The sequence below is a fragment of the Gekko japonicus genome, unplaced genomic scaffold (assembly GCF_001447785.1).
Source record: "Gekko japonicus isolate JY-2015 unplaced genomic scaffold, Gekko_japonicus_V1.1 scaffold992, whole genome shotgun sequence".
Classification (NCBI taxonomy): domain Eukaryota; kingdom Metazoa; phylum Chordata; class Lepidosauria; order Squamata; family Gekkonidae; genus Gekko; species Gekko japonicus.
In genome coordinates this window covers 540312-564423 of record NW_015173704.1, presented here as the reverse complement: position 1 = coordinate 564423, position 24112 = coordinate 540312, and the positions used below count along the sequence as shown (strand labels likewise).

Genomic DNA, 24112 nt, shown 5'->3' with positions numbered 1-24112 from the left:
CGTTTTTCCCCCTAATTTTTCCGGGTTTTTTCCAGGCCTTCACATCTCTACTCACAACTTTAATGCCAGCAGCTCACAAAGTAGAATGTTTTGCTCACAGGACTCCACAGCTTAGAGGAAACATTGCTGGAGACTTGGGGACTTTTCAGTTTAGAAAAGAGATGACTGTGGGGGGAAGACAAGATAGAGGTTTATAAAATTATGCATAGGGTGGAGAGAGTGGACAAAGGGGACTTTTTCTTCCTCTCCCCAAAGACTAGAACTCGAGGGCATCCGATGAAGCGCCTTGACCTGGATAGCCCAGGCAACCCCAATCTCATCAGATCTCGGAAGCTAAGCAGGGTCAGTCCTGGCTAGTATTTGGATGGGAGACCTCCAAGGAATACCAGGGCTGTGACACAAAAGTCGGTGATGGTCAGCCACCTCTGAACGTCCCTTGCCTTCGAGCCCCACCAGGGGGTGCCAGAGGTCAGCTGTGACTTTGAGGCAAAATAAATCAAATAAAAATAAATTAAAAAGAGCTTCCGATGAAGCTGAGGGGCAGTAGATTCAGAACAGACCAATTGCAGTCTTCAAATATTTGAAGTCCGCATGGTCAAAGCAATGGTATTCCCAGTTGTCATGTATGGCTGCAAGAGTTGGACTATAAGGAAGGCCGAGCGCTGAAGAATGGATTCTTTTAACTATGGTGCTGGAGAAGACTCTTGAGAGTCCCTTGGACTGCAAGGAGATCAAATCAGTCAATCCTAAAAGAAATCAACCCTGACTGTTCCCTGGAAGGCCAGATAATGAAACTGAAGCTCAAATACTTTGGCCACCAAATGAGAAGGGAGCACTCACTGGAGAAGACCCTGATGCTGGGAAAGATTGAAGGCCAAAGAAGACGGGGACGGCAAAGGATGAGATGGTTTCCATGGGGTCGCGAAGAGTTGGACTCGACTGTGCGACTGAACAACAACAACATGTGAAAGATGGAGCGGATCTATTCTCTCTTGCTCTGCATTGCAAGACTAGATCTAACGGGTGGGAATTACAAGGGAGTCGTTACCAGCTAAATATCAGGAGAAATGTGGACAAACACGACCTAATCAGAGAACAAATATAAAGAAAACAGTCGTGTCTGACCCACAAATCAAGCAGTCAACAAGACTTGCAAAGAAAATGCTTACTATGTATTCCAGTCTGAAGCACTGCAACACAATAAATCAATTCCTACAAATCATAAGAAAATCCTAGTGCAAAGGTACATCATCAATGTCGTCTCCGTATTATATAACAACGTTTCAAAATTAGATCTTCCTCAGGAAATGTTAGAGTGATACAAAGGTTTTCTTGTTCATAAAGTGCTTTACAAGAAGTCATGAAAGATAATACATTCAGATAGGACGATGGTCTTAGTAAATGTTCAGGCTCAAGTATGCTGCTAAGATTCTAATGGATCCATTAGAGGCTTAGCAGCATATTTGAATCTTAGGATCCATTAGATGCTTAGGAGCATATTTTCTTTGCAAATCTTGTTGACTGCTTGATTTGTGGGTCAGACTCTCATGACTGTTTTCTTTATACTTGTTCTCTGGCCACTGTGTGAGACAGGATGCGGGACTAGATCTACCACTAGTCTGATCCAGCAGGGCTCTTCTGGTGTTGTTATGAAGGCCTCAGCCTCCATGTCCTGTTGTTGGCCCTCCAGAAGAACTGGTTGTCCCCTGTGTGAGACAGGATGCTGGACTGGATGGACCCTCACTGGTCTGATCCAGCTGGGCTCTTCTGTTGCTCTTATAAAGGCCTCAGCCTCTCTGCCCTGTCGTGGGCTGTCCAGAGCGACTGGTTGGCCACTGGGTGAAACAGGATGCTGGAGCAGATGGACTATTGGTCTGATCTAGCAGGGCTGTTCTGATGTTGTTATGATACTGAGAGGCCAGCAAGCACCAGTAGTACCCATTTTACAGTATAATTTTTTAAAAAATCCATGTTGGCCGCAGGTCAAATTATGAACGAAATTCCAAATTCCTGTTGTTCAGATAGAGTGGTCGTGCTCGGAAGCTCCTCAATAAAATAACAACATCACTTGTTGTCCGGTGTTTCCTTCCCTCATTCCCCTGCAGCCTCTTTTTGTAGCAGGAACTCCTCTGCATATCAGGCGACACACCCCTAATGTAGCCAATCCTCCAAGAGCTTACAAAGCTCTTCTTACAAGGGGCTACTGTGAGCTCTTGGAGGATTGGCTACATTAGGGGTGTGTCGCCTGATATGTGAAGGAGTCCCTGCTACAAAAAGAGCCCTGCGAATATATGTTAGGGTTACCGGCAGCGGGCCAATGAGAAGCTGCAAGACACAGAGAGGGGAAAACAAACTTGACCCAAAAACTGGAATCAAGGATCACAAGGGTAAGGAAGAAGTTAATAAAGGGCCAATATTAAAAACCTAGTTGAAACCTATACAAAAATACACGTATTTATTAGAAAGGCAGTTAAAAACAAATAAGCCTCGTTGAAAAGTTCAAGTGGCCTGAACACAAGGGCCAATACACCTGACCTGACACGTTTCCACCCTATCAGGAGCCTTCTTCAGAGATGAAACAGTTTGAGGTACATGTTACAATATTACTTTATTACGATAAGATAACCAATACGTTAATACTGGACCAAGAAAAGGAAGGCTGTAGAAGAAAGAAAATTGAATATGAATAATAATCAAGACATTGATCTTGCTGCTTAAGTAAGTAATATAGCCATTTTTACTACACTGTAAGTTTAAAAATACTTGATTATTCTTATGTTTCTAGTTCTATACATTAATAAATATGTAAAGGACAATTCAAAGGTTCAAGTGATTTTCTATTGATTATTATTGATTTCCAGGAACCCTTGGGAGAAATTCTTTGGGGCTTTCCTGGAGAATTAACAACCTGTTAGCCATTAAGCAGAGTTGTGGAAACAGGTGTTTTAAATCAATTTAATTGACAAGGGTTTTTTTCCCCTAACTAGGAGTGTTTGAGTTTTAATGAACAGGTGTTTTTGCATCAGCTCTTTTAATTGGGATGACAGAATGATCAATTGTCAGACTTTAAGATTTATGAGAACCTCTCTGCTTCAAAGAATGGGTTCAGAAGTTCATTTCAGCTTATGAATTTTAGCAAATTTTAAATGAGAAAAAACCAGATTATGTTTACTCTTTAAGTTTGGAATACTTTAACGTATCAATATTGAACTATTGGAATCTATAAGCAACATTTATATATATGTTTGCCTTTTTCCAGCCAATTTTAGATAGAAAAGACTTTGTTTGAGAAAGCTTTTATTAATGCCAGTGAAGGGAGTTTTGATAGCAGAGAGCACACTGCTAATGGTGGAAGCCTTTTACTTCAAAGGAATTAATCAAGATGTTGTTAGCAAAGCCTAAAATTGGGGTAAAACAGAGGACAACTATATACTGTAACAGAGAAACTCTCTCTTGATTGGTTGTGTGTGTTTTTAGAAAATATTTGTAAAGACAGCGGCTAGCTAAAATATTATTTACCAAGATTATGGTAGAACTCTATATTTTGTGTAAAGCTGAATAATTTCTGCTACCAAGTTTACTTTTTAAAGGTAGAGGGGTGTTTGCTTAAGATATTCAGAACTAACCTGGCAAAGATCCATAACTATTAACAGGCAAAATGTTAGAAGATGATCAAGAGCTGACCAGGTGTTTAGAGAGCCCAGCCAAAATAGAAGACATTAATCATGGCAGGTCAGCTAAAGAAGCTAATTAAAAGGGTCAATTAAAAATGCAGAACTTGTATTATAAAAGGTTGACTCCTGCTGGCTAAAGTAAGATGGTATATTTTATAAATTAGAAGTTTCAATTTAGACAAAAGCAGCTTTATAAAATTACCAAAAACATTCTGATTGATCAAAATAAAAACTGATAGATTCAGTGCATCTACAAGAGCTTTATACCATAGGCTACTTTGAAACACTAAAAGAATACATGTAAAGGGTTTAATTCTTTAGAATGTCATTGTAATTATATATGTTTTCATATTTTTGTATACCCTTAGTGAAAATAAGCCTATAAAATGCTTTAAGAATATTGTTATACTTTCAGACCTACTAGGTGGTTAGCATATAGGTTAAAAAAAGAAAAACAGAAAAGAGTAATAAAATCTTTAAAAATGATAAAGGGGAGGAAAAATTTAGACAAAAAGAACTTAAAGAGATAGTAGAGACCTTCTATAAAAACCTATATCAGAATCTGAACCTAAAAAACAAAGAAATACAAGAATACCAAGAAAAATGGGAAAAGAAAAAAATTAACAAAGAACAAGTGTCTTTGTTAAATGATCCAATAACAGTTTGTGAAATGATTGAGGCAATTAAAAATGGAAAAAATAGGAAATCCCCGGGGCCAGACGGTATTCCCACAGAATTCTATCAAGTATTTGAAGAGCAGATCCTGGAACCATTTAAAGATTTATTACAAAACATCTCAAACTCAGGAAAATTACCTCCTTCTTGGAATGAAGCTGCATTGACACTGATCCATAAACCCAATTCTAATGAACGGAAATTAAGAATTACAGACCAAAATCACTCCTGAATACAGATTACAAACTTTTTGCTAAGATTTTGGCAAACAGATTGAAAAAAGTTCTAGGACAAATAATACATAAAGATCAGTTGGGGTTTTTTTTGCCTAAAAGACGAATTCAAAATAATATCAGAATAATAGTTAACATATTGGAATATTATGATTGAATCTTGGAAAATCGCTGGCTCTAATCCTTCTAGATGCAGAAAAGGCTTTTGATAACATCAATTGGAACTATATGCTGCAAAAGTTTTCCAATTGGGAGTGTGGAAATAATTTCCTTACAGTGCTAAAAGCCATATACACCACTCAAAGTGCAAAAATCCTAGTAAATGGAGAACCCACTCAAAATATTCAAATACAGAAGGGTACCAGAAAGGGGTGTCCATTATCACCTTTACTTCATATTCACTTTAGAATCTCTAAATGATAGGATAAGGAATAACGATAGGATAAAAGGTCTGAGAGTAAAAGGTGAAGTGTTTAAACTTCAGGCCTTCACAGATGATTTAATCTTTATATTGGAGGAACCAGAACAATCGATAACTCATTTAATATCTGACATTCAGAAATATGGCAACTTAGCGGGGTTAAAAATTAATTTCCAAAAAACTAAGATAATAGTTAAAATCTGTGCACAAAGGTTAATACAAACAATTCAAGAGATTTCAAAAGTGGAGGTAGTTCAAAAAGCAAAATATTTAGGCATTTGGATTACCAACAAAACATCAACCTTATGCGAGAATAATTATATACAACTCCTAAAAGAAATCAAAGTAGATTTAACCCGGTGGGATAAAAAACACCTTTCGTTATTGGGCAGAATAGCAACTGTTAAAATGAATATACTACCAGGACTCCTTTTTCTGGCCCAAAACCTACCAATAATTAGAAAATATCAATACTTCAAAGATTTGGAAAAAATGGTTGGTAAATTTATTTGGCAATCCAAAAAACCACGGATTAAAATAAAAGTTCTTCAAGAAATTAAACAAAAAGGAGGATTTGCTCTACCTAACTGGCAAATATATTACTCAGCAGCTTCAATGGGTTGGATTCAGGAATGGGATACACTAGAAGACACAAGAACATTAGCCTTAGAGGGATTTGATCTAGTAATGGGTTGGCACGCGTATTTGTGGTATGGAAAAGATAAAATTCACTCCAACTTTCGTACACACATAACTAGAAGTTCTCTTATTAAAGTATGGAATTCAATAAATGATAAAAACTATAATAAAATACCAATGTGGATTTCTCCCATAGAGGCATGTTCAAAACCAACTCTTAATAACTGGTAAAAATAAAGAAACCTATGGTAACCTACTGAACAAAAAACCTGAGTTAAAAACAGATGAAAATTTATTGAAACAAAATATAGATCTTTCCTGGTGGGAAAAAAATGTAGTAAAATCAAGGTATAATGAAGATTTTTTAAAAAGTCTTCTATACCAGTCCAAATGAAATTGACAAAATATGGCTCTCTTCAAGCAACAAATTAATTCAAAAGTTATATAAAAATTGTTAGAGGACTCTTTACAGGGTGAAACCATTAAAACCTCAATGAAAGTCTGGACAAAGGAGATTGGTCATCCAATAGAAACAGAACAATGGTTAAAAACTTGGAAAGCCCTTAAATACATGAGAGCAACCCCCTATAAAGAAAATATATATAAATTACTCTATAAATGGCACTGGACCCCTGATAGAATAGCAAAATGTTACCCTAGATCATCCAATATATGCTGGAGATGTAAAAGAAATGTAGGAACATATCTCCACATACATAGGATATTTCTAGACTTACTAAAAATTAAAATGCCCTTAACACCAGAAATTTACCTACTTAATATGTTACCGGATGATATAAAAGACCAAACTTATATAATTGTTTATATTTTACCAGCAGCTAGAATACTCATTGCCAAACGTAGGAAATCTAAAGACATACTGACTTTAAAAGAGCTCAAATATAAAATATTAGAAGTAGCGGAAATAGATAAATTAAGTATAAGACTACAAAATAAATCAGAGGAGATATTTTGGAAAAGATGGAAAACAATTTATGATTGGCTGAAGATAAAGAAGATGGACTAGACTCGAAAATATGTAAAGATATATTATATCATGTATAAGAAACAGAAATATGCTTTATTGAAACAAATGTTTAATTACACAAACATATTTTTGATTGAAACTGAAAATAAAATTATTTTAAAAAGAATATCGCAATACTTTTATATGCATGTATTAATGTAAAAGAACCATTTTTGTAATGAAAACATCTAAGTTTTGTTCTAAAAATGAGTTGAGACACAGCCAAGTAATATCCTGTTTATCAAATATGTGATTGATGACTGACCAGACAAAGAAATCTAAACTGAGCATGTCTAAATGATTTCAGTGATGATGAAAAGTGAGGAGGAGCAAGAAGAGCGTATAAGCAAGATCCCAGCTGTAACACATTGAACATCCACGCTGAATTTCTTTCCTGTGAGATGTTCCTTATTCGAATAAATCCTTTTTTGACCCTTTATTGCCTGGAATAGTTTATTTCACTGTCTGGTTTATTGACTAGCCACACAAGTCAAAGAACCTTAGCGTCCTCAGGGTGTTGGTATCAAATAGATAAATAAATGCATGCCCGTGTCGCGAGGCCTTACCTTTCCCCAGGTCAGCTGGGTTGAACCCGGTGACGAAGAATTTGGGCACCCCCCATTCAGTGCTGACCATGACGTTGTGCCTCGGCTGGTACCAGAAGTCGTACCCTTGGGGGGCCGCTTGAGTCGGTCTCTCCCAGTTCCCCTTCACTTCGAAGGTCTCCGCATCCAGAAGGACAAAACCACCTGGCAGAAGAACGAGATCCGTGCTCAGAAATCCGCACCCCTCTTCCCGGACTCCTCGTCAAGGGGTGGGGTGAAAATTAGATCGAAGGAATCCAAAACAAATCAGTTTTTTGTACGTGGGCAGATGCATAAATCTCAAGGCTACCATGTTGAGGCGATTGATCTGTTCACCGAACAACCTTCAAAGGTGCTCCCCAACAACCAAGATCAATGCCCTGATTAAAATTGTCAGTACTTTCAAATTAAGGGCAGAACCAAGTTTGAGTCCAGTGGCACCTTTAAGACCAACAGAGTTTAATTCTGTGTATACGCTTTCGAGCCATCCTTTCATGTGCACGTTTTGTATTCTTCTCCTTTTTTCTTTTCTCCCCCATTAGCACCAATTAAAAGAAATAAATAAAACTATCAAACACAATTTTCCAAGTAGAGTTTCCGTAGCTGAATGACAGATCCACTTTTGACCAGGTTATCTGTTTCTTTCCTGTGAGATGTTCCTTATTCGAATAAATCCCTTTTTTACCCTTTATTGCCTGGAATAGTTTATTTCACATTCTGGTTTATTGACTAGCCACACAAGTCAAAGAACCTTAGCATCCTCAGGGTGTTGGTATCAAATAGATAAATAAATGCATTCCCATTTAAGAGAAAGAAATAAAATGATCGAACACAATTTTCCAAGTAGAGTTTCCGTAGCTGAACGACAGATCCACTTTTGACCAGGTAATTTGTTAATTGTCTAGACCAAGGCTCCCCCACCTTTTTGAGCCTGCGGGAACATTTGGAATTCCAACACAGCCTGATGGGCACAGCCACAAAATGGCTGACGCAGGAGGCGGAGCAAGTCACAAAATGGCCACCACAGCTTTCCTTCAGTCACACAGCAAAGATCCTTGTGCTGTGGGGGGGGGGGGGAGTTGCTGCCAAAGCAATGTTTTTTTAAAAAATCCTCCACAGCCAATCAGAATCCTTGCTGAGCAAAAGGCCTACCTGGTCCCACCCATTTCCTAAAAGCACTTTGACAGGCTCCCCGGTGCCTATAGGCACTACGTTGGACACCCCTAGTCTAGACCGCCCTCAGCTGGGATTCCCCGTGGGGATCCGTTTCGTGAAATACCTTTTGCATTGCCCCGCGGGTCCCCTATTGAACTGATCATGACTTCCCCACTGCCTAGGCAGTGAGAGGTGTGCAGGAAGGCCAGGTCGCATTTCTGGAAGATTTCTCTCGGCTCAATCACCTGTGGAGGCGAAGGAAAGGACATTTGCGATTAAGTTACACTGACTGGTTGCTGTAGATTTTCTGGGTTGTGTGGCTGTGGTCTTGGCATTGTAGGACCTGACATTTTGCCAGTAGCTGTGACTGGCATCCTCAGAGGTATAACACAGAAAGATGGAGTACTCTCTGCGTCAAGGTGAGAGGAAAATGGTAGGTAGGGCTGAGTCATTATCTGTAGGAGCTCCCCAGGCTATGAACATGCTAATGGAGGACCTTTCCTGAGGAGGTTCTTTTGTATATGGATTGTTTCCTGAGGAGGTTTCCTGTTTCCTGAGGAGGTATCTGAAGGACAGTCGTCTCCCATATATTTCTGCCCAGGAATTAAGATCACAAGGAGAGGCCCTCCTGACTGTCCCAACAATCAGAGAAGCTCGTCTGGTGGGCACACGAGGACGGGGCCTTTTCGGTGGCAGCCCCACAGTTATGGAACAACCTCCCCAGGGAGGTGCGCCTGGTCTCCTCACTTTCAATCTCTAGGTGGCACTTGGAAAAGGTCTTATTCAGGACTGCATTTGGCCACGTTCAGTAGCAGTCCTGAATAGTTATTATTTCAGATCTTGGTTTTATGTTTTTAATGCCTTTTATTCTACGTGTTTTATTGGGAAGGAGACCGTTTCAGGTGGGTGGACACGTTAGCCTGTAGTAATCTGAGTCAGATAGAGCTATTGATTTGATTTTTTAAAAAAACATTTGTCAGCCACCTGATAAAGAAAGCTGTGTGTAAGGAAGAAAGGGGGCTGATAAATGTTTTTAAATAAACCAAATGATTAGCGCTATTGGACTCAAATTTTGTTCTAGCAGAAACCGTCCTGGTTCCGAGCTTGGGGCATCTATATTTGAGCATCACCTGCTCAGGCATCTATATCCATAGGAGATATCTTTATCCTTGAAAGTGCAAGCGACAGGCAGCAATTTAACATTGTTCTCCTCCATTTCTCCCTCACAACGACCCTGTGAGGTAGGACAGGGTAACAGAGCGACTGGCCCAAAGTCACCCAGGAAGCTTCTCCTTTCCTCCATTTTAGCCTCACAACAACCCAGTGAGGTAGGACAGGCTGAGAGGGTGACTGGCCCAAGGTCACCCAGCGAGCGTCTCCTCTCCTCCATTTTAGCCTCACAACGACCCCTGTGAGGTAGGATAAGCTGAGAGGGTGCCACTGTTCTCTCTAAGCTGAGTTAGTGTGAGCTAGCTCACAGTTTTTTAGCCTCTGGCTCACATATTTTTGTCTTAGCTCAGGAAGGATGGGTCCAGAGCAAGCTAATCTATGCAGCAGTCAAATCGCTTGCTCACCACTTTAATGCCAGTAGCTCACAAAGTAGAATTTTTGCTCACAGGACTCCACAGCTTAGAGGGAACATTGGAGGGTGCCTGTCCCAATTTCACCCAGCAGACTCCATTTTATCCTCATAAGAGCCCTGTGAGGTAGGATAAGCTGTGAGGGTGACTGGCCCGAGGTCACCCAGTGAGCTTCCATAGCAGAGTGGGGATTCGAACCTGGGATCCTAGTCCAGCCCTCTAACATACCCTCGTCCAGCCCTCAAACCCCTACACTGCACCAGCTCTAGAGGCCATTGCCTACTGCTTCCGATGGCCTGATGCAGAACTTCCCGCCACGCCCCAAAACACACTCCCCAAGCCCCCCCATGTCCTCCTTATCCAGCTCCTCCCCCCATTCCCAGGTTTAATTTGCGCTTCTCCGATTTATTTATTATCATTTGCATTCATAGCCCGCCCATCCCGCAAGCGGGCTCAGGGCGGGTAACATCATAACACATACAATCAATACAATCAAAATGAAACCATTTAAACCATTTTAAAAAAATTAATAAACATTAAAACACAGTCACACTTCGAATAAATCAGCTGGCTGTGGGGGTTCCCTGGCATATTATTTGGGTTGATAAGTAGTTGAGAAGTGGATGGGTGACAACCACCTCGGGGAGGCCACATAGAGAGGTCCGTTGCCTGAACCGAAGGCCTGGCGGAAGAGCTCCGTCTCGCAGGACCTCCGGAATCGAAGAAGATCCTGCAGGGTCCTGATCTCGACTGGGAGCATGTTCCACCAGAAAAGGCCCTGGCCCTGGTTGAGGCAAGACAGACGACCTTTGGGCTGTGGACAACCACGAGACATTGGTCCATAGTGCGTAGATGTCGATCCATAAAGACGTACCGTGAAGAGCCTGGGAGCCCTCTGGTCAGTCCCCGTGTCCACCACATAAATGCGAGAGGAGCCGAGACAGGGAAGTACCAGTCTGTTCCGCTTCTTGGTGGCATCCCCGAAACAGCTGCTGCAGGCGTTCCACCCGGAGTGGTGGAGTTCATCATCGATGTAAGGCATCGTTAGGCGGTGGATCACCTGGGGAGGAAGGCGGGACGTTAGCTGCTCTCCAATCCGGGGCCCCCCAACCAAGGCACCCGTCAGCACATTTCCTGGTGCCCCCCAAAGGTTTTTCTAAAGTGAGCATGTGTCATGAGCCAGCTTGACTAGCCTGAGTCCAGTGTGACTTGAAGACTCCTCAGGGGTCGAGGAGCCACAGGCAGCCAGCCCTGAACCAGATAAAGACCGATTTCCCACAAGCCACTGCTCCACCCTCGCTCTTCCCTCCCCCCGATTGTATGCGTCAATTTCCCAGTACTTGCTGTGTGGCCGCATTCTGACCCGCAGCTTCGCCTGATTTAGGTTGCCAAGTGGGACTTACCTTGGCAGCGGGGGACTCCCGGGTGGATCCCGAAGCGTGCACGCGCACGCCGCGTGCACGTCACCAGGAAGTGACATTATGACGCCGGGCATGCTGGGGGCGAGGCCACGACCATGGGAAATCGGGCGAAGCTGCGGGTCAGAATGCAGCCACACGGCAAGTAATGGGAAATTGACGCATACGATCTGGGGAAAGGGAGGAGCGAGGGCGGAGCAGCGGTTTGTGGGAAATCAGTCCGAGTTAGTGAATTAGAGACACAGGAGTCTCCAGATTCATTGCTGGCAGCTGACATGACCTGCCCACGCACAGCGCTGAACTAGCCAACGAAGCTGAGCTGCAGGAGAGTGGCCCACCAGGGTCCCCCCCCCATTAACTGAACAGTAAAGGGAAAGGCTCCAACAAGACTTAAGGCAAGGTAAGGTAAGATTGGCCTCGACCAGAGCGAGGGCCTTTGTTGTGTATTAACTTGCATATGAGCAGAGGTCATTTCAGGAGGGATCGGGGGGATCGCAGTTCCCCCGGGTGAGGTGCAAGGGGGCGGGGCACATGACAAAGCCCCGCCCCTTGCTTCCGGCCGCCCCGCTTCCGGTCCTCTTTCAGCCAGGAGGAGGCAGGAGAAGAGGGAGGGTAAGTTGCTTCCTCCCCGCCTCTCCCCACCCCTGCCTGCCTGGGGCCAGGGAGGGCCTTGGCGGGTCTTCCTTGCACTCCCGCCGGCCTTGCAGGTCCACCGCCAGGCCCCTGATGTCAAGGGGTGTGGCATATGCTAATGAGTTATGCAAATGAGTTCCCCTAGTTCTTTTTCTACGAAACGACCCCTGCATATGAGCATGAGTTTGGAATGGTATCCAAAATCCACCAATCAGAGAAGTGGAAAGTATGGAGGGAAGCCTAATGATTGGTCTTTATTCTGTCAATACCATTGGTTGTTAATTGACATGTGGGCGTGGATATCTAAACCCGGACAGTTTAAAAAGGAGCCTGTTGCTCCAGTCTTTTGTCTTCGTTCTTAATCTCTAATAAAGCTGAATCACTGTTTTGTTCAAATCTGCGTTGAGTCTCGTACTTAACAGCCTTCTCAGTGGCGGCTCCACACTGGTGGAATGAGCTCCCGGAAGACACCAGGGCCCTGGACCTCCTACAGTTTCACAGGGCCTGTAAAACGGAGCTCTTCCACGAGGTCTTCGATTAGGAGCCACCGCTGCCCATATACTGATAACATCTGAACAGTTAACATCTGAACTGTTAAGGCCCTCTTTGTTCACTGAATAATAACAGCCAGTGTATTTGACCCTGCCATTTTTCGTATACTACGTTATTGCATTGTCTCGATGCATCTGTGTTTTAATGTATTTTAACCTACTGTAAGCCACCGTGAGCCTGCTACGCAAGGAGGGCGGGATATAAATCAAATAAACAAACAAACAAATTATTGTATATGGCCATCGGCCCTTACACTACAAATTCAGCAGGTTCAGACTCTGTGCTGATTACTTCAGGAAAAAATTTAGAAGTCTGACTCCACAAAAGGAGAAGTCTTTTAAAACCTTCAGCGCACAATTAGCTGACTCCTTTGACAAATGGATCTCATCAGCCAAGGCTGACTCTAAAGAAAAATTAAGGGAACTGATTATTCTAGATCAATTCCTTTTCCATCTTCTCTCAGAAATAAGACTTTTGGTGAAAGATAAACTTCCTGAAAATGTCAAACAGGCAGCAGAATGGGCTGATAAGTTAATGCTCAATAGAGGAGGTTCGCCTCGGGTTCGCCACGGGAGCTCTACGCTTCCCAGATGTGGTGGTGAGATCGCGCCCGGAAAATCCACCTATCTTCCGTCTCTCTAGCGTGCCTAATGCTCCGTGTGACCGCAGCCATTGGCTGTATTGTGAGGTGGAGTGCTGCACTCTGAAATTCACTAGCCAATTTATCTTTGGAGTTGTAGTTGAGGAGTTGTAGCTGGCCATACAGACCCGGTAATGAGAGATACGTAGGAATAGTATAGTGGCACTGTGACGTCCTCCTTATTGGGGAGGACTAGTTTCCCTTTAAAAGTGTTCTTTTTATTTTATTCTACTAGGTCTATACGGCTGCCACCAGGAAATTTAAGGCTTTCCAAACCTTTATACTTTACTGTTGCTCTTACTATTTTGGTAGACCGAGTACAGGGCTTACGAGGAACTATGTGGTCCTGAGGAAGTATTTCTTTCAGAGCTGGTATACTTAAATAAAAGAGGATTTATTGAAGTAATTCATAAATAAAAGGGTAGAACAATGTAACCAGTAGGGAGTAAATCATGAACAAATGCTTAGTGTATCACACACAATCTGCTCCCTTACTGACAGGGATCTTTCAGGTAACTTTGTAACACTTTAACTCAAGGTCATATATGTTTACTGTTTCTCTCCAGGACATACAGCCTTTCCTATAACTTGTCTTCAATTAAGCTTTCATTTAATTTTTCCTATTCTCTCAGCCTTCCTTCTGCTTCTCACTTCCCTCACACACCGAACTAACTGCTTGTCTAACTCATTCCCCACACAGAACTAACTGCACTTATCAACTGTCAACCCTAAAACTCCTGACTGACACACCCACTCATCCACTCGTCTTCACCTCCAAAACCCCTCCCCCTCTCTGTCAACCACCAATCACACCACACTTGCCTCTTTCAACCACTCTAGTCTATCTATCACAGCCATGCAACCAAACTTTTAAAGAGACACACATACACATAAAACAAGGAATCGCCACACTGCTCCATACGCTTATCTAATTTTCTTTTGAAGCCGTCCATGCTTGTAGCCGCCACCACCTCCTGTGGCAGTGAATTCCATGCGTTAATCACTCTTGGCACAATGGACCTTGCATATTCCAATGGTGTCAGGGACTGAATTAGGGACCCTCTGCGTGCCAAGCAGGTTCTACACCACTTAAGCATAGCAGCGAGACGCTAATAAGACAACGGGTTACAAACCAAGAGAGCTGTGGTCTACCTATACCGTACACAGCCCTGGGCAGAGTCCTCCTAATTTTCTTTTTCTCTCTTATCTAATCCACTGAGACAGCAACTATCAAAACACCCAAACTGGCATTACGAGTTGGGATGATTCTTGACAAGTTCAGGATTGTTTCTGGGTTTCTCACATAGCTCAGACTGCAGAGCCAGCGACGCTATCGGTACCTTTAGGGGGTTCATCTTTTTTTGGAAGGGACGCTGCCCAAAACCTTACGAAGCATTTCACAAAATTAACACGAAAGTTGCCCCTGGGAGGTTATAAGTATGCAGGTGCAGCCCATCTGGGCCATTTTCTTCACTTGATTAACTGATCCCGCTTCCCAAGAAGCGTGGGGATGGTTTTTGTCTGTTTCCTTCTTAGAAATGGCTTGTCATTGTCTCCGCTGAATGTGGCTCATGGGCTAAACAAGAGAGTGGAAATCAGCCTCGAATCGAAGCGACGTTCTGAAAATGTGGGTTCCCCCCCCCCCATTCACTTTTTCAACTGACCCGGTTACATTGGTACGGTGCAGAACAGATTACTACAACACACCGTGTGTGGAACTGCCTTGAAGATAATTTAGAAATGATGGATGGTTTTTTTGTAAAAGGTAAAGGTTCCCTTGCTCGAAAGCCAGTCGAATCCGACTCTAGGGTTGCGGTGCTCATCTCCGTTTCAAAGCCGAAGAGCCAGCGCTGTCCGAAGACGTTTCCGTGGTCATGTGGCCGGCATGACTAAACACCAAGGCACACGGAACGCTGTTCCCTTCCCACCGAAGTGGTGCCTATTTATCTCCTTGTAATTTCTTGCTTTTGAACTGCTAGGTTGGCAGGAGCTGGAACTAGAGACGGGAGCTGACTCCATCATGCAGCACACTTGGGTCTCGAACTGCTGAACTACCGACCTTCCACATCCCTCTAGGGTTCTCAAGGGAAGAGACGTTCAGAGGTGGTTTGCCATTGCCTGCCTCTGCGTAACGATCCCGGACTTCCTTTGTGGTCTCCCATCTAAGTACTGACCAGGGCCGACCCTGCTTAGACTCTGAGATCTGATGAGATCGAGTTAGCCCGGGCAAACCACATCAAGGCAAGAGATGTACAGACGTGGTTTCCCATTGCCTGCCTCTGAGCATTAACCCTGGGCTTCCTTGGTCATCTCCCATCCAAGTACTAACCAGGGCCGATCCTGGTTAGCTTCTGAGATCTGATGAGATCGGGCTAGTCAGGGTGCAGACGTTACAGTCGATTTAAAATGTGAGAATCCTAACTGGAGCATGCCAAAAGGAACCAATAGAACCAGTTATAAGTTGGTTCTGCCGACTTCCAAGTTGAATAAACACAGAAAACACTGTGTTGAAATAATAAACACAATATTCATATGCACTTATAGCTAAATATATTTGATTTATATACACAACATCAACTCTAGTGTATTGTAAACACTTTCATAAGAACATAAGAGACGCCAATGTTGGATCAGGCCAAAGGCCCATCCAGTCCAACACTCTGTATCACACAGTGGCCAGAAATACCAGGGGCCATCACGAGGTCCACCAGTGGGGCCAGGACATTAGAAGCCCTCCCACTGTTGACCCCCCCCCCCAAGCACCAAGATGACAGAGCATCACTTGCCCCAGAGCCCCTATCTATAACTTGTGGCTAATACCCACTGATGGACCTCTGCTCCATATGCCTATCTAATTCCCTTTTGAAGCCGTCCATGCTTGTAGCCGCCACCAGTTCCTGTGGCATTGAATTCCAAGTGTTAATCACTCTTTTCAAACTACAACATCACATTTGAAGCACTTTCAGACTAAGTTATATAACACGAAGAGTCCAACTGTCTTCTTCCTGATGGAGGATAAATACCAACGTACAGTTATTTGTACCGAACAATGCAGCAACCTACTGTACATTTCCCAAGTGATGATCCATCAGGAAAAGCCAGCAGGCAGCTTGTATTTCTCACTGTGATGATTCAGCTTAGCAAGCAGGCCTAGTAGATGTATTTTCCCAAGTTGACTTCCAAGTTGATCCTGGGCTCAAAATATTTTTCGGTCCAGCGTGCATGACTTTAAACTCACTGGGCCTCATTGGCCATGTTGTTGCCCATTCACACAATTTAGAGAAAACCTTCTGTAGTTAGGGTTGTCAGGTCAACTTACCTGGCCAGTCTCCCCACTTCCTTCCGGGAGACTGGAAGTGATGTTGAGCATATTCGGGCCTACTTCCGGTTTCGGGCCTACTTCCGGTTTCGAGCCTACTACTGGTCATGGTGACATTCTGGTTTTTGGGCAAAACTTTATGGTAAATTTGGCTTCAAACCATAGAGTTTTACCCAAAAACCAGAGCATCACCCCAACCGGAAATTGGCCTGAAACCGGAAGCAGGCCCAAACCGGAAGTAGGCCTGAAAAGGTCAGTTGGCGGCAGGATTTTCCCCTGCCAGCCACCTGGCCAGTGGCGGACAAGAGCCTGTGAAAGCGGGGGTTTCCCTACTTCCACCGGGGGACTGGCAACCTTATCTGTAGTTCTTCACAACCCACCCTGGTTTTCACCTTCCTGAATAATCTGGTATCATCAACAAACTTGGCTATTGCACTTAGGGCTGCCAAGTGGGGGTGGGGGACGGGTAAACCCTCGCTTCGGGGGCCCGATTCCCACCCACGCGGAATCGAGCCCCAGGGGGAACTCCGCCCCCCGAAGCGCAGCATGGCTGCATCACCTTTTACACCTTCTCTTATGTTTTTATCTGGTCACACCAATCTCCCCCCCCCCGGGCTCCTCGTGTGTAATTAATTAGACCGGCTGCTGTCAGACGGGTCGTCGCTTGAGGCCCTTGGATCACGCTCTTGCTTAACTTGTCCTGGGAGGGGTGGCTCGAGGGAAGCCAGACACCTTTTAAGAGAGTCTTCAAGCCGCAGAATCAAAAGGCTGGCCTCAGGAGACGGTACGTGGGCTCAAGCCAAGGGGTGGTGGTGGAAAGCATCTTGTAAGAGCCTTGGAGGTCTGATGGGTATCTCAAAACCCTTCAGAGTCCCACGGATCCGCTCTCGTCTGGGACATTCCGAGGCTACATAACATGAAGACAAATCTGCCCGCAACTGGAATAGTGTAAAAGGGCGATGAACATAAGAAGAGCCCTGCTGGATCAGACTGGTGGTCCATCTAGTCCAGCATCCCGTCTCACACAGAGGCCTCAACCAGTTCCTCTGGAGGGCCAAGAACAGGGCAGAGAGGCTGAGGCCTTCATAAGAACCTGAGAAGAGCACCGCTGGCTCACCAGTGAGGGTCCATCTAGTCCAGCATCCTGTCTCACGCAGTGACCAACCAGATCCTCTGGAGGGCCAGCAACAGGACAGAGAGGCCGAGGCCTTCCCCTGAGAAGAGCATCAGAAGAGCTCTGCTAGATCAGACCAGTGGTCCATCTAGTCCTGCACCCTGTCTCACATAGTGGACAACCCAGTTCCTCTGGAGGGCCAACAACAGGGCAGAGAGGCTGAGGCCTTCCCCAGATAAGAACATCAGAAGAGCCCTGCTGGATCAGACCAGTGAAGGTCCATCTAGTCCAGCATCCTGTCCAACTCAATGGCCCACCAGTTCCTCTGGATGGCCAAAACAGAGCAGAGAGGCCAAGGCCTTCATAAGAACCTAAGAAAAGCCCTGCTGGATCAGACTGGTGGTCCAACCTAAGAAAAGCCCTGCTGGATCAGACTGGTAGTCCAGCATCCCGTCTCACACAGTGACCAGCCAGTTCCTCTGGAGGGCCAGCAACAGGCCATCTGATGTTCATAAGAACATCAGAAGAGTCTTGCTGGATCAGACCAGTGGTCCAAGGTCACCCAGTGAGCTTCTCCTCTCCTCCAATGGATATTGGCTCTGGAGGTTCAACAGAACCTCCATGTTTCCACTGAGGACTTCCAAACACTGAGGGCAGCCCACATTGACCCCTTTAGACCTTGTTCATGATCGCCTCAGAGACATCGGCGAGGTCCTTGTTGAGAACAGAGTTGATGCCCTGACCCAGAGAGGGAAACTCTTCTTTTCATTTTTGGTGGTGGAAGCTGCTGACGAGTTGCCACCAACTTATTCCCAGGCAAGAGACAAGCCCAGATTTCCTCGGTGGTCTCCCATCCAAGTAGTAACCAGGGCCTTCCTTGCTTAGCTTTCAATATCTGACGCGATCAGGCTAGCTAGGGCTAATCCAGGTCAAGGTGAGAGACGTTGAGGAATTTCAGACAGACGATATAATCCGGAAGAGGAACGGTTCCCAAACGGTTTCTGGTCTGTCATTTCAGAGAGAACCATTTTAGAACCGGTTCTCTACCGGAATATATTTGTAATTTCACACACAAACGCTTCTGTCACGTTTAGGAAATGGGGCTGAAGCGTTTTACCTGTCAACCGCTTCCAAGTAGTCTTCAGTTTCCTCTCCCGGTTCCGATGTGCTTTTTCCCACCGTTTCTCGCCCGTGTGGGCGATCTCCGGCTTTTTTTTTTTTAAAGTTTGCTTTATATCGTTATAGTGCTATAACGGTATAACACTATAACGCAAAAAAGTTTGCTTTATATCGTTATAGTGCTATAACAATATAACACTATAATGCAACAGCATTATATCAACCCCACTGGAATGCCTGGAGTGTTGTGTTATAGCACTATAGCGCTCTAAAGGGAACGTTAAAAAAAAAAAGCCGGAGATTGCCCGCACGGGTGAAAAACAGCGGGGGGAAAGCGGTGCAGTCTGAAATGGCAAACCGCTTCGGATCCAGCTCGTTACCGGAAGGGGAAAGCCATGTGTGAAATGGCAGCCCTATACCGGTTTACTCCACGACGGATCAAAAACGGCTTCAAAACGGGTTAAAAAGGGTAATGTGAAATTCCTCACCATCTCCCCCAGGGAAGGAGACGCGAGATCTAACGAGATCCGGACGGCCCAGGCAAGAGATGTTCAGAGGTGGTTTGCCATTGCCTGCCTCTGCATAGCAACCCTGGACTTCCTTAACCGTCTCCCATCCAAGTACTAACCGGGGCCGACCCTGCTTAGCTTCCGAGATCGAACGAGATCAGGGTAACCTGGGCCATCCAGGTCATGGCGTGTTCATTTCTGCCGTCTCTTAATCCACCCCTGGAAAGGCAAAGTAAAAGATTCCCGAATGAAAAGATCTCCGGTCTGAACCTTGCAGTAAGTTGGAGATTCTGGGTCTACGTCCACCGTAGCCAGGTAGTCGGGCGCTTGAGTGCCGGTTCCAGCGCCAGTTCCGGTGCCGGTTAAGATGCAGGGGACGTAGATGAGTCTCTCTCTAGGACCTTGGAAAGCAAAGAGGACATTTAGCAACAGGACTGTCGGAGAAGCCACTACAGCTTCCTCGACCCAAGGCCCCTTTCTCTTCTGTGAGCCGGTTTTTGCTTTCAGACAAAGATGAGTTTCGTCTAAAAAAAAGAGCAAGAGTCCAGGAGCAACGTAAAGACTAGCAAGGTTTGTGGCAGGGCGTGAGCGTTCGTGTCCTTACTGCTACTTATCTGAGCAAAGTTCGAGTCCAGGGGTCACCTTTAAGACTAACAAAATCTTATTCCTGATCTAAGCTTTCGTGTGCACGGATACTTCTTTGGATAAGCGTGCGTGCACACGGAAGCTTGTACCTTGCATAAAACTTTGTTGGTCTTCAAGGTGCCACTGGATTCCAGCTTGGTTCCACTGCTTCAGACACCCATCTGAATGCTACTTATCTGAGGAAGTGAGCAGTGACTCACGGAAGTTCAACTCCTGCCACCAATTTTGTTGGTCTTTTGCTCTTTTGTCTTGCTCTTTTCCAGGGGTCATTTCGTAGAAAAAGAGGTGCAGGAGCTCATTAGCATAACTTGTTTGCATATGCCACACCCCCTGACATCACCAGTGGTGTGTCAGAAGGCAACACCCACCGCTCAGGCTCCACTGGACTGTTTTGGATTGCTAGCTATTGCAAGGGGGGGGAGAATGTGCAGATCTGTCCTCGCAGGGGAGGGAGAGCTGGTACCTGAATAAAACTTGGTCTTAAAGGTGCCACTGGACTGTTTTGGATTGCTAGCTATGGGGAGGGGGAACGTGCAGATCTGCCCTCACAGAGGAGGGAGAGCTTGTACCTGAATAAAACTTGGTCTTAAAGGTGCCACTGGACTGTTTTGGACTGGGGGGCCGGGGGGGGGACTCTGCAACTTACCTGGCTACATCTTGATCTGACTGAGGGCTGTTGCATGTGCCCGCCCCCTGGGCTCTTTACTGCCGGAGCTCTGCTCCTGTGCGCTCCTGCAGGAAATGACCCCTGCAGTCTTTTCTATTAAACGAGCTCTAAAAGAGACCCATTTTGTTGGTCTCTTGCTCTTTTCTACTGCCACAGACTAACAAGGTGGCCAATCTGGATCTCTCTGAAGAAGTGAGCCACGTGACTCACGAAAGCTCCTCCCATGCGACAAATTTGGTTAGTCTCTAAGAAGAAGAAGAGGAAGAGATTGAATTTATACCCCTTGCCCTTCACGACCCAAAGGTGTCTCAGAGCGGCTTACAAACTCCATGAGTCACTGAACAGATTCTCTGTTCAGAATACCACCAATACCACAAGCCACAAAGGATAAAGCAGGTTCAAATTGCCCATAGCCAATAACCAGGGTTCCCGCTTGCTCCCCGGGAGCAGGGTTCGCGCTCAAACTCCTGGGAAAGCGACGGCTAGTCCGTTATCAAAACAAAACGCTTCCCACCCATTCTACTCATTAAAGCAAAAGCAAGGAGAATAAAAGACCGTCTCTGAACCACCTGTGACCTTGGGAAAAGATAACGTTACTGCAGAGCCTAGCTTAACTGGAATGCAAGTACATTGGATATATGTGCAAGCGTGTTCAAGCGAATACATGGCTAAAGGGGGGGGGTAAGTGCAGATACATGAATACACACCTATATATACATCAGAGATCATACAATGAACATTTGCAGCTTGCTGACACCCCTTCCCCTCCCCACAACAGACACCCTGTGGGGTAGTTGGGGCTGAGAGAGCTCTTTCCAGAGCTGGAGAGAACAGCTCTGATCAGAACCACGGCTTGCCCAAGGTCATCCAGCAGCTGCGAGTGGAGGAGTGGGGAATCAAACCCGGTTCTCCCAGATTATACAACAGACACCCTGTGAGGTGGGTGGGGCTGAGAGAGCTCTGACAGAAACGGCTCTTTTTCAAGAACAGCTCTCGTTTGAACTACGGCTTGCCCAAGGTCATCCGGCAGGTGCAAGTGGAGGAGTGGGGAATCAAACCCGGTTCTCCCAGATTAGAGTCCGCGCACTTAACCACTGCACCAAAATGGCTCTAAGGGGCTATTGAATTCTTCCTCTTTTCTACGGCTACAGACAGATTATCACGGCGGCCCATCTTGATCTAATTTTATCTCAGAACATCTCATCTGGTTATTAGTCCAGGTAAAATGTATTTTTTTTTCTTTAAAATGTTTCCCTGCCGCCTTTCCACCCAAATAGCGTCCCCAAAGCAGCCAGAGTCAAAACGGTCTAACATTAAAACTCCATTTGAAATTAAGCATCTACAAAATAATCAAACCACTCAATAAAATGTGGAAATGCAAACACACGTGCCCGTCCACTGCAGAGCTGGGGTTGCTAGAGAAACGCAAAGCTTTGGAGTTTTCGAGAAAAGTAGAGTTGTCAGTTCCTGGCTTGGAAACTCCTGGAAATTTGGAGGGATGACGGGGTTTGGGAAGAGCCTCAGTAAGGTATAATGCCATATACGCCCTCTAAAGAGCCAGTTTGGTGTAGTGGTTAAGTGTGCAGACTCTAATCTGGGAGAACCGGGTTTGATTCCCCCACTCCTCCTCCACTTGCACCTGCTGGAAGACCTTGGGCAAGCCGTAGCTCTGATAAGAGCTGTTCTTGGAAAGAGCCGTTTCTGTCAAGAGCACTCTCAGCCCCGCCTACCTCACAGGGTGTCTGTTGTGGGGAGGGGAAGGGAGAGGAGTTTGTCAGCCACTCTGAGACACCTTTGGGTAGTGAAGGGAGGGGTATAAATCCACTTCTTCTTCTTCTTGTCATAGTTTGGTGTAGTGGTGAAGTGCGCAGACTCTAATCTGGGAGAACCGGGTTTGATTCCCCACTCCTCCACTTGCACCTGCTGGATGACCTTGGGCAAGCCATAGTTCTGTCAGAGCTGTTCTCTCAAGGGCAGTCCTTGAGAGAGTTCTCTCAGCCCCGCCTACCTCACAGGGTGTCTGTTGTGGGGAGGGGAAGGGAAAGGAGTTTGTGAGCCGCTCTGAGACTCCCTTGGGTAGTGAAGGGCGGGGTATAAACCCAATCTCTTCTTCTCGAAAGAGCTCTCTCAGCCCCACCCACCTCACTGGGTGTCTGTTGAGGGGAGGGGAAGGGAAAGGCATTTGTAAGCCGCTCTGAGACACCTTTGGGTAGTGAAGGGCAGGGTATAAATCCAATCTCTTCTCTTCTTCCTCTTCTAAACTGATCTCTGTCATCTGGAGATGAGCTGTGATTCCTGGAGAACTCCAGTCCTCACCTGGAGGCTGGCAACCTGGCAACCTGTTTTGAATAGGCGCCTTGTCGAGTCCAAAACAGACTGTCAGGACCCACAGCAAAACAACGAAGTACCCGCTTCCAGGAAGGTTTTACTTTTATTAAAAAGCCATAGATGCAATAACACGAACACTGTTAGGAATGGCGGGTTACCTATGTGCATAATAGGATATAGGGCATTCGTATGCGCCCCCCCATAGTGATACCCAATTAGAGGGCCTCCCGCGCTCGGGCATTTGGCAGATTCTCTAACGCCCGCGAAGCTGGGAACGTAAGAAGCTCCCACGGAACCTATACAGTACCAACTCCTCCAGTGACCTTGATAGATGCGCGTTACAGGTTTGAAGCGATTATGCGCATGGGAAGGAATGCAAAGCAATTAGAAACATACAGCACACTCATGGCAGCTTTAGCTGACACAGACCAATGATTGGAACAAACGGCTGGCAGGCATTCCTTTCGCTTCCAGCATCGTCTATTGGCAACGCTTTGTGGGCCAATGGAAGCGCTTCCGGTGCCAAATTCTCCTCTCCGCTAGCCTGCCCGACTGGTTGAACGGCACGTAAAAAAAAAAAAAAGTGTGCTTTCTGTGTAAAAAAGGAGATTTGGATCTGGCCGTTCGTTCGAGGACGCGCCCCTAGGGTTGCCAACTTCCAAGTGGCACCTGGAGACCTCCCGCTATTCTGGTTGATCTCCAGTCGTAGGGTTGCCAACTCCAGGGTGGGAAATGTCAGGAGATTTTGGAGGCGGAACCTGAGGAGGGCGGCGTACGGGGAGGGGAGGGGCTTCGATGGGGTGTAATGCCAGAGACTCCAGCTTTCAAAGTGGGCATTTTCTACAGAGGGAACTGATCTCCGCTCCTGTGCGCTCCCGCAGGCAGGGCTCTTTTTGTAGAAAAAGCCCAGCAGGAACTCATTAGCACATTAGGCCACACCCCTGACAGCATGGCTCATTAGCATATGAGGCCGCACCCACATGTTACCAGAAGTGTGCTCATCCAGCCACACCCACCTTTTGCTTCTTATTCTGTTTACCTTGTTTGTTGTCAAAACCCAGGGCCTTTTTTTGTAGCAGGAACTCCTTTGCATGTTAGGCCACACACCCCGAATGTAGCCAATCCTAATGAGTTTCTGCTGTTGGGTGTGGCCTATTATGCTAATGAGTTCCTGCTGGGC

General features: G+C 45.5%; 1 protein-coding gene across 1 annotated transcript in view; it reads right to left on the bottom strand.

The window, feature by feature from the left end:
• LOC107120550 (selenium-binding protein 1-like) overlaps positions 1–24112 on the bottom strand; it is a 54877-nt gene that overhangs the window by 13217 nt on the left and 17548 nt on the right. Inside the window, exons 3-6 of the mRNA XM_015423271.1 lie at positions 19563–19693; positions 10863–11048; positions 8533–8653; positions 7236–7418 (exon numbers count right to left, since the gene is read on the bottom strand). Of these exons, the coding sequence (XP_015278757.1) occupies positions 7236–7418; positions 8533–8653; positions 10863–11048; positions 19563–19693 (621 nt within the window). The remainder of the gene's footprint in view (positions 1–7235; positions 7419–8532; positions 8654–10862; positions 11049–19562; positions 19694–24112) is intronic.